Here is an 11,514-nt window from a genome sequence, read left to right on the forward strand (position 1 = left end):
CTGTACTAAAAAAAGCAGGGTAAACCCCCCACACCCCCAACGAGCACAAGAAACTTAAGGGCGGGACAACAGAACAACCCGATTGATCAACACAATCAAATTTCACACATAACGATATGCATGTTAGTTTTTGTACAAAATTAAGATATTAAACACATAATCAAGCATTGCAAGTTTTTTACACCTACAATTTTTTGAATGCTACGGGCTTTGACGTGAGCTGATAGGAGGAATTTCTTCGCGTCTACTAATGAGTTGCACGAACGAGCTCAATAGTTTTTATTTCAAACGAAAGAAAGATTTTTATACTCCACAATCAAATCATAATAAAAAAATATGACAATTTATTGGTTATTGTACAATAATTTTTTATATTTTTTCTCTCTTTTTGAATAGTAAAAATAATATATTCAAAATATCTCTTCAGATCTAATCAGGATTAATTTTAAATCATTAAATCTCCTTAAACATAAATATAATATAAATATTTTGCTAATCGCACATACATTACCATTATTTTAAAATAAATCCATTCATTTTAATAGGAAAAAACTCTACTATACTTTTTCCTTAAATAAATTTCACTTATTCCTCCACATCTCTTCAATCAAATCCACTTATTTTTTTATCAAAATCATCAAAAAAAAATTTTATTCATTAAGTTTAACACTTTCCATTCATTGATTGCATTTCCATTGACCACCACCACCATTCTCCATATATTCCAAAGCCTCTCCTCCTCCCAAGCTCCTCATCTCCTCCCCTACTCCTCCCGCACTCTCTCTCCCCTCCTCTCGCTGCTCTCCATCTCCATAGGCAATTCTCATAGCAACTGCAAATCCAGTCCTTCACTTAAACTGTGAGCATTCTTTCGATCTGCATGTCAGGTCAGATCTTATTTTCTTAATCTCCTATATCATTTCTTAATACATAGCTTTTTTCCCTTTTCTTCTTACAGCTTGTGGTTTTGAAGGCCTGGATCCCTTTTCTCCTACTCCTTAACAAAACCTCAAAAAAATATTTTCCAGCATGTAATTTCTCTCTTACCGCTTCCCAATCCACCCAAAAAAAAAGCAAAAAAAGAAAAAAAAAATCTTATTTATATAGTTCTTAATCTGGCTTTCATCTCTTCTCATAAAATTCCTTAGCCAAAAATTTATAAAAGCCTCTAAATCATGTAACTTTTTTGTCTATCATATCAGTTAATCCTTCAAAAAAGAAAAAAAAAAATCTCTTAAAGCTGCTTTAGAAAGTCCAGTCCTTTTGTTCTAAGAACTGGCAAAGCCCTTCCCTTTCTCATAACAAAACCTTTATAAAAATCATTAAATCATGTAATTTTCAACTTTACCTTTTACCGTCTACTTAAATACCCAAAAAAAAAAAACAAAAAAAGGTAGTTCTGTAAAAGTGAATTTTCAATGCCGACGGATACAGAGAGCCCGAATATGTCGGCGCCGGCGACGCCCGGCACTCCCGCGCCGCTCTTCCCTTCCCTCCGAGTGGATTCCCTATCGTACGATCGAAAGGCTGTCCAGAGCTGCGGCAAATGCCTGCCCGTTGATTCGTGGATGTCGCCGCACTCGTGCGTTACCGTCTTCCCAAAGCCTGACGTGTCCCTCACTCGCAAGGTATGTATTTCGCTTTCGTCCGACCGCCTTTCACCATTTTTAAGCATAATTTTTTTGTGAATGATTTGATATTATTGGGGTTTTTACCAAAGAGGGAGCAGATTAGTCCCGTAATCATTACTTAATAGAGATTAGGGAGTAGTTTAATATTTTAAGCTATGCTATTAATTAATTAATCTCTTTAGGAATCTGGATTTAGCTAATTAAGACAATGAAGCTTCGCATCGAATGCTTTGTAATTTTCTTCCACCGACCGACCGACGATTGGATTTGTCAGTGAACAGAAAAGCAGCTTCGGCGCCATTAAACGAGTGGTGAAAGGTCAATCGTCTTTTTAGTATGGAAATTGAAAGAAAATTTTAGGTGAGGGTCAGTTTTAAAATTATTTTCTCAAAAAAAAAAAAGTTTTTAAATTTTAAGATTTATTTTTACATAAATGTAATTATGATTAATGAACTATTTAATTATTTTTTATGACAGATTAATAAGTTTAAGATTTTCAAATTTATATTTACAATCCTGCCACTAATTTTTTCCCTGGAATTGAAGAACTTTTAAAAGCATTTAAGGCACATGAAAATAGAACCGTACATGCCTTAAGATTCGTGATGGGGGGTAGAATATTGATTGACCGATGATTTTTCTATTGGATTTGTGCACGAATCTCGAAACATATTGTAGGTTAGATGTTGACTTTTTTTGCTTTATAATTGATGCCTAATTTAAAAAAACATTTTTGGGCATTGAAAATGAATGATATTTTAAAAGAGTGATTTTTTTAATATATCTAAATAAATTTTAATAAGATGATTTTAATATTTTTAAATTATTTGGATCATTATAATTAATTTTAAAAAAAAATTCCTTTTCCATGACTTTTAAGCCTTATATGACTTATATGAATATCAGTACATCCACATTATTTTTTTCACGATAATTACCCAAAAAATAGAATTAATATATTTTTATTTATAATCCACCATACAAATCTTCCCATCCATTAAGATATTTGTTTGATACGCAAAAGCATCAGCTTAAAAAATTAAAATTTTTAAACTTTTAATAGAATTGGAACCAATCGAAATAACGCAAATTTTAAAAAGAAATAAAGAATAAGGGAAATTATTCGTAAAAGTAATCACAAATTATTATAAAAAAAAGTAAATTCTTTTAAAAAATTTTGCATTTATCGTAATTTTATTTAAAATTGGATATTATAATTTTTTGTGTAGCTATAAAACTCTAAAGGGATCAATAGCCTTAGGTTTATTTATACTAATTAGTAATATAATGTTATCTTCGGTGCACGTTTCTTCCTACCTTTCTAACTGCCACCATTTTTATATTGTATTGATCTCTGAACATTGAATGTTCACAGATTTTAATAGGAGAAATAAATGATGATTTTATTGGTCAATCAAATGTTACAATAATTGATTGAATATTTATATATTATAAAATATTAAAATAAATTTACTACCTTTGAAATCCATTATGGTAAATTTTATCTCAAAAAATTTTCGATTAGGTGCCCATAGAACCCATTCAAATGTCTAATTTTTTGAGAGGAACCAATCTAGACTAAATATTTTCTTCTTCTTTTCTTTTTTTTTTTTAACCACAAAGGGATATTTTATTACTAAAAGCAATTACAATTCTTAAAGAACAATCAGCCCTCTAAAAGAACAAAATATCAATAAAACATACAAGCCAATGTTCAACCTAATACAAGAAAGCAAAAAATAATAAGTCAACAAAATATTTGCTTCTTTACCTTATGCTATATGTTTTTAGGGCTTCTGGCTCATTTCCTTTATACAACACTATATTATTTATGTATTTTTTTTTATATTTAGAAAATATTATGCTATAACTTTATGACATATAATTTTTATTTATATTTTTATGTTAAGGGCCTATTTGGGGAGAAATTATTATGTGCGGACGTCTAACGCCGTCCAGAGACCAACCAGAATGCGCCATGTCATCCGCTCGACTCGGTGCTACTCGGTACCGTGGCTCGATATCGCTCGGTACCCTTGCTCGATATCGCCCGGTACCCGACTCAGTATTGCTGATGTGGAGCATTATGTTTGGTCTCCGAACGGTAAACTACGTCGGCGTCCACACAGAATAATTTCTCCCTTTTGGGAAACATTTTTGTCTCTTTTGTTTTCATACAACAACCACAGTTTCGTTTGGCTAATGCCTTCAGAAATTTCGATGGTGAAAAATTATTTTATGCAATCATAATAGCAAATTTGTTTTCTCCAAACAACTTTACAATCTACTTTTTTTTATAAAAATCTCTGATCGTCCCAAACAAACCCTAAGTTATTATTAGTTTTGATCAAACAATAAGTAGCTTTATGTTATATCTTGCAAGAAAAAACAAAAAACAAACATAAATATATTCATGATTATAGATCAAAATTCTTTTTTTTTTAATAGAAATCCAAATATTGTTTTGGAAGACCCCTCCTCTCATGAAATCCTCTTTTCATTAACATAGTTATTTAAATTTCTTCTTAAGGGATCTACACTGGAATTGCCTAAATAGTCCTAAAAAAGTTAGTTAGTACTAAATACAATAGTATAAAACTATTAATGAAAAAATTGGTATGTTAATGTGTCCTTTTACTAGTCACCTATGAAATTAATTCTATTATTTCAAAAAAAAAAAAAAATTGAGCTATGCTATCACAATAATTCACCTTAAACAACCCTATCTGTAAAATTTGTCTTATTAATTGTCTTAATCCTAAAAATGTATAGTAAGTTGACTGATTGCGCCGTCCAAAATTCAATAACATAGCAATAAGCCAATAATACAAATTAAGTGATAGATTAAAGAATTCCATGTGGCTAATTACTATTTTTTTATTACTCTAAATACAAAATTAAATTTTATTTAGTTCTCTATAATTAAATAATATAAGCTTTCAATATTTTCAATAATTAGTAAAACAAAAAATAATAATAAATTATTAATTTCATAGAAAGTGACACCACAATAAATAAACAAAAATATGCAATAAAATATGAATTAGATAAGATATGTTTATTTATTTTCTTGCAATATTCCAAAGCAATAATTCAGGCTTCAAGCCTTAAAAAATAAATTATTTGTAATATTCTTTGTCATTATAGAACAAATATTCCTTTAGAGGTTAGATGTTTAGGTAAAGGATTTTAAATTAAGTTTGCATTTCAATCTCGCTTTCATCATAAAAGTATTTTGTTTTATTTGTTTCAACAGAGAAAAAGTATTCAAACTAGTCGACCTCACCACATAGTGAGATAAATGTTTCGTTTCGAACATCTTTTTTACTGCTTTGTTGTACAAAAATATTTATTTCAAAATTTTTTCTTACTAAAAAACTGCTTTAAAAAAAAATTGTTCCAAACGATGCTATATTCTTGATTTTGTTATTATCATATGTTTGGAAATCTTCTTTGTTTAATTTAAATTTTTTTTTTCAAACGAATAAAAAAAGGAGTTTTTTAAATAATTATTTTGGTACGTTTAGTTAATTTTTATATTTAATTTCAATATAATTTTTAGAACAAAAGCATATTGATCTGTTGGTTGGAGTTTTGACTATCAATTAAGAGGGCTTGAGTTTGAAGTTTGTGTATGGGATTCTATTTTACTGTTTTATTGTGTCTGTATCTTTTTAATGGTGGTCTTTTCTTTCTCCAACTGTTGTATTTTCTTTTTATTAGTTTTTAATATAAGTTCCTTTTTGTTAAAAAAAAAAAAATGTATGTATGAATTTGACTTAATTGATCTAAATATCAAAAAAAAAAAAAAAATCCAAAGAGATGGGTTCATTAAATGAAAAATTTTTATTCAATCATTTTAGTAGGCATTAAGGTTATTTTTTTACTTTTTAAATTTTAGGATGGATGTACATACATTTGATTGAATTTTTTATATTTACATATCTAATACTTAAAATTTATATTTACTTTCATAATATTTTAATCTTTAAATCACTTTAAGTAAAATAATACTTAAAATGAAATGTATTTTTTGTGTATCTATTTTGATGAAATTTAATTACTATTTGGGACAGCTTTATAATTGCTTGATTTTTTAAATAACAATCATAATTTTTTTTACAATTGATTTTTTATGTTTTTTTGTAATATTGTGAAAAACTTTTATCATAAATCAACTTTATAAAACACTGTAATTATCTCAAACCAAAAAGATCCTTAGTTATTAGGATGTTATGTAAATAATTATAGAATTTCGTATTTAGATATGTAAATATTAAAAAAAAAAAAAGAAATATGAGCATAAATACGCCTATTTTTTAAAATATATTTTGTGTATGGACTTGCAATTAAATGAGGGAAAAGTTTTGTATCAAATACTTTTGATAAAAAATTAATCAAAATAAACTGCAAAACTATTAAATTTAGAGAGGATTTACATCAAAACCACAAAATTTTAAAATATTATTTATTTAATTTATATATTTTAATATTTATTTATATATATATTTTTTGGGTGAAATTTAATGTTTAAATTTTTTTGGAATAAATATAATATTTAATTAAGTAAAAACAATATTAACACAAATCTAATAAATTTTAAAATTTTGATCAGATATTATGGCCTAATTTATTCTGTCAAATAAGTCCCAAATTCAACGAAGAAAATCAGGCCTAACAAATTGTTCCATCCATTGCATCGCAGCTGGGAGCTGAATTTGTGGGCACATTCATCCTCATCTTCTTTGCCACCGCCGCTCCAATCGTGAACCAAAAGTACGACGGAGCAGAAACCCTAATCGGCAATGCGGGTTGCGCCGGCTTGGCCGTGATGATCGTAATCCTCTCGACCGGCCACATCTCCGGCGCTCACCTGAATCCTTCTCTCACCCTGGCCTTCGCCGTCCTCCGCCACTTCCCCTGGATTCAAGTTCCGGCTTACATCGCCGCGCAGGTCTCCGCCTCCATTTGCGCTTCGTTTGCTCTTAAAGGGCTCTTTCATCCTTACCTCTCCGGTGGGGTTACCGTGCCTTCTGTTACTGTGAGTACGGTTCAGGCGTTTTTTCTCGAGTTTGTTATCTCCTTCAATCTGCTCTTTGTGGTCACCGCTGTGGCTAAAGATACTCGCGCGGTCAGTTTTCGCTCTCTTCTCTCTTTTTTAATTATTTTTAGTTTAGCTTAATGACGTTTTTTAATTAATTAATTAGGTTGGAGAGCTTGCGGGGATAGCGGTGGGGGCTACTGTGATGCTTAACATACTCGTGGCTGGGTAAGTATTTCTTAATAATATCATTAGTCGTATTTAATCAGTTTTAATTTTGTTTTATGTTGTGCTTATGCATGAATTAATATTTTATTTATTTACATTTTGTTTCACGCCAGATGTTAAATTTATGATTCCATATTCTTTTTAGTAATTTTAACTCATATTATAGTCAAGGTGGAATTGTCTACCATCATTAAAAAAATCAAAACTTTTAGTATAGTAAGGGTTATTTCTAATCCGTAACCCCTAGCCGACCTTTTTTCATGCAATTTGTCCCTCCAAAAATCGGAAAGCCTCTTAGCCTCTCAATATTTTCATCCAATTATGTTGAACTTTTATAACACTAACAAATAAATCTGTGAAAAGTGATTATGTGCAAATTAAATTATTTTGCACCCTTAAGTGTATATATTTTTATTTTTTTATAAATTTATCTCTTATTCCGCCCTGAGTGCTAAGGCTGGTTCCGCCCCTGTGGTCAGCCTTTTTTTTCTTCTTAATTTCTTAACACTAATTAATGGGCAAATCATCAATGATATATATCAACAATTACAATAACAACATCAAACTTTTATCTCACTCATAGGGTCGGCTAAGTGAATCCTTTTTTTCTCCATTATCTCCTATTAAGAGTAATATTCTCATTTAAATCTAATAAAAAATGTCAGTTCTAATAATTTTTAGTTAAGTCATTTTCGATCTATTTTTATATTTCGTAACATAGGTCGGATCTAATACATCTACTCTCCTAACACTATAATCAGTAGATCTTAAGCCATAGATGAGAAAAATAGAAAGTTGCATTAGGTAGTCGATAGCCTGACAAAATTTGTTAAATAATCATTATATGAATCCTTTAATAAATACAATTATATATATATATATATATATATATATAAATATAATGATATTATGATGTTTTGATATAAATTTAATTAAATTTATTTTGATATTAATAATATTATATATAAATTTATAATGCACTAATTTCAAAACAAATACAATAATTTTTAAATTTATTTGTATTGCATAAACCTCAATGCTATATTGCACCATAAGAGTGTTATTTTTCCAAAAAAAAAAAAAAAAAAAAAAAAAAAAAAAAAAAAAACAAAACAAAATTAATGCTTTTGATGCTGATAAATTCAACATAATTTAACATATCATACGATTTCATAATATTTATTTTATAAACAATATTAAAAATATTTCAGTATAAATAAGTTCATCAAATGAACATTAATTCAATAAAAAAGAAGACAAAGACCAGTGTGAATATGGCGCGACAGAGTTGAATTTTGTATGATGGATTGGATTAATTATTAGATTAAATTCTTCGCATCAAAAGCAGGCCACCCACACCACAACTTGACATCACCTTGTCAATAATTGCAGACATGATGCATTGCATCAGTCGTAAGACAATTCACAAGAAAAAAGTTCTTTGGATTTTATAAATAATACGCTCTATGTCGTCGTCATCTCAACAAATTCCAAATGAATTTTTCTCCCCTCAACTTGTAATCAGAATTCCTCCCATAAAGTTTTATTGGTTTGTTGGTTGAAAGCTTTAGCTATCTATTAAGATTTTGTTTAGGATAACTTTCTTACGGCTTCTTAACGTAGCTTTTTAATACAAAAATTTAGTTCTTTGTACTAGAAAGCTGTTTTAACGAGCAGTAAGAAAGTCATCCCAAACGAAGCTTAAGAGATCTTAGATTCGAGTCAGGTGTATATGAGTTTGTCTTAATTGACCTAAATGTCTCAAAAACAAATCCCCCAATTCTTAATTAGCAAAAAAGAATTTGAACTTCCTAATCATTACTTTGTTAAACTTAATTATCATTAGTGTTTAATTAAGTTTTTGTTTCGGATGAAGCTCATGTTGGTCTATTAGTTGAGAGATTTGATTACCAACCAGGAGGTCATTAGTTTGAGTCTTGAGTATGTTATGTTTGTGTGAGTTTACCTTCATTAATTTAAAGGTATCCAAAAAAATGTTTTGTTTGGGATGGATTTTTAATTGTTTTTTAAAGCAAAAATTTCTAGTTTAAAATTTTTTGTTGAAAATTTTATTTTAAAAAATAATAAGAAAATTGTTCCAAATGAAACCTAAGTACATAACATTATTACTCAAGAAAAAAAAAATATGATAATGATATATAATTTTTTGGCGGGGTGGGCTTTCAAAAAATTTCAATAATCTATTTTGGGATGAATAATTATTTATGTATTATAATCATTTCAAATTACTAGGTGCAAGCCCATGCACGTTAGTTTATCTCACTAGTCTTTTTTTTATTATTATTATTCTTTAGTTTAAGATCCTTGTTATAATGGAGTGGCATGATCATAATTTTGATAATCATCGTAATAAAAAAATGGATTCATAATATTTTGATTTATTATTTTTTTGTTCATATAAGTATCAAAATAATTGAATTTATTATGAGATTAATACGTTATAAGTTTTAATTAAGTCTTTATGTATTACATTCTTCTCAAAATAAAATTTATGATTGTAATAATTAAAATTTGATCATAATGTTGGAACTCAACTTTTTTCATAAAAATATTTTTGCATATAAGAAAGCCGGATTGAATTCCGTATGAGAACATTGGATATCATGTAACATTACTATTTAGTTTAAGAAACTTGACATCATGGTAGGTTTATAACAATCCTTGTCTTTATATCAATAACTTAAATGCAGAGTCAATGTCCACATTAGTAGAAATTAATATGTGCGGTCATCAGAGAGTTCGGAGGCCAATCATAATGTGTTACGTCACCCGATACACAATGGTATAACACAGCAAATTGGTGGCATGGCGCATTCTGATTGTTTTTTGAACGGTGTCCGGTGACCGCACACAATAATTTCAACAACATTAGAGGAAAAAAAATCATTCTTAATTATGTGATTGATTCATTCCATTAGCACAGCTATATCACTCTCAAGTTATAAAGTATTCTCTTAGGATTTTGTTCGGAATAGTTTTTTAATGTTTTTTTAAAGCTGTTTTTTTGCACAAATGTTTTTTAAACTAGAAATTTTTTATTAGAAAACTATTTTATAAAATAATAATAAAGTTATCCCAAACAAAATCTTAATCTGACCGTATATTAGGCTTTGAGTGTCATCAATATATTTATTTATTTATTTTTAATGTATATGTTTATGTGGCATGTTATATATAAGAAGTACTTGATATATAAAGAGATAATGGATTATAATCAACTTAAGAAATTAGGTTAATAATATGTTAACATCAATAATATAAAATGATAACTTCCTCAATAAAATTGATTTCGATAGGATAATATATTAACATATTCATTATCATTGCAATTTTATATTGAAGCATATGAATTGAGTATATTCTCTAGGTTTAGGAGATCTATACATTATTTTTTTACATAATTATTCACGTTTGATTGAATGTTTATAGTTCAATTAGAGATTAGGTTGCATAAAAACATAGAAAACTCTTTCACCTCTTTTAGGAACATTATATTTAGGAACATTTAAAATACTTTTCATGAAGAAAAGTATTTTAAATTACATCGAAAATCTTTCCACAATAAATGAATTACTACTTTAGTACTTTTTTTTTTATATTATAGGAACATTAACTCTCGTATTAAATATAGTTTATAGTAATATATATATAATATTTTATGTAAGTCCCCTTATTTTCCACCTTCTCCATCTCTTATTTTCCATTTTTTCCATCCCCAAGAAAGTAATCTGTAATGATTCAAATTCTTCTACAAAGGCACTCAAACTTTGAATGTGTGATAAAATGAAACACAGAATATTTATTCTACATGAGAGAATTCCTGCATTTTTAGAATCACTTTTTTCAGTCCTAAAAGCGTTACTGCTTTTCATGCTTAGTCTTTTCTGCAAGAAAAAAAATCAAATAAAATAAATCAGCACTAATATGTTAATCTTATGTAAAAACAATATATTTCTCTAATAATATATTTATTTGTCCCTTATTTTAATCAATTCATGCAGGCCAGCGACCGGCGCATCGATGAACCCGGTTCGCACTCTTGGCCCGGCTGTGGCTGCCGGCAACTACAAGCAAATATGGATCTATTTGGTGGCGCCGACCGCCGGCGCCATCTCCGGCGCCGCCGTGTACACCTCCGTGAAACTCAGCGATGACGTCGACCCCACTACTCCCCGACCCGCCCGAAGCTTCCGCCGTGGCTGATATAGTTTCTGACGCTGTACTCGTTTCCTGCATCCCTCGCATGTCTCTGTTATATAAGAATAATAGTAATAATAACGTTTGAAAAGTAATAATATTGTAATAATTACAACTTCCTCGTGATACTTCGGAAGTGACGTTAAGTCCACGGGCCGGGCTTCGTCGGGCCCGCTGCGCACTGTGATATATTTGGCGTGTTGCTGTTTGATAGTGAGAGAGATATCTCTGCTTGTGTGTGTGTGACTGTCTCTGTTGTTGTGAATTGTGGAAGAATAAAGCGGGGGAAATATATATATATATAGAAAAATAAAGAACGATGTGAGTCTTCTCAAGCACTTCTGCAAAATTATTGCCATGTTGGCTGTGCTACATTGCACACTATGGTATTATTTG

General features: G+C 29.3%; 1 protein-coding gene across 2 annotated transcripts; it reads left to right on the forward strand.

The window, feature by feature from the left end:
• The first annotated feature begins 698 nt into the window (after positions 1–698).
• Positions 699–11,514, forward strand: LOC110104082 (aquaporin NIP3-1). Of its 2 annotated transcripts, none has more exons than XM_020833048.2 (5): positions 699–859; positions 959–1,628; positions 6,337–6,762; positions 6,839–6,900; positions 10,923–11,514. In XM_020833048.2, the coding sequence occupies exons 2-5, from the start codon at positions 1,419–1,421 to the stop codon at positions 11,122–11,124; spliced, it is 900 nt and encodes a 299-aa protein (XP_020688707.2). In that variant the 5' UTR covers positions 699–859; positions 959–1,418; the 3' UTR covers positions 11,125–11,514. The 2 variants fall into 2 exon arrangements, with proteins under 2 accessions (XP_020688707.2, XP_020688708.2); XM_020833049.2 differs by having other exon boundaries at positions 706–887; positions 1,435–1,628.

This window comes from Dendrobium catenatum, unplaced genomic scaffold (genome assembly GCF_001605985.2).
Source record: "Dendrobium catenatum unplaced genomic scaffold, ASM160598v2 fragScaff_scaffold_692, whole genome shotgun sequence".
Lineage (NCBI taxonomy): Eukaryota > Viridiplantae > Streptophyta > Magnoliopsida > Asparagales > Orchidaceae > Dendrobium > Dendrobium catenatum.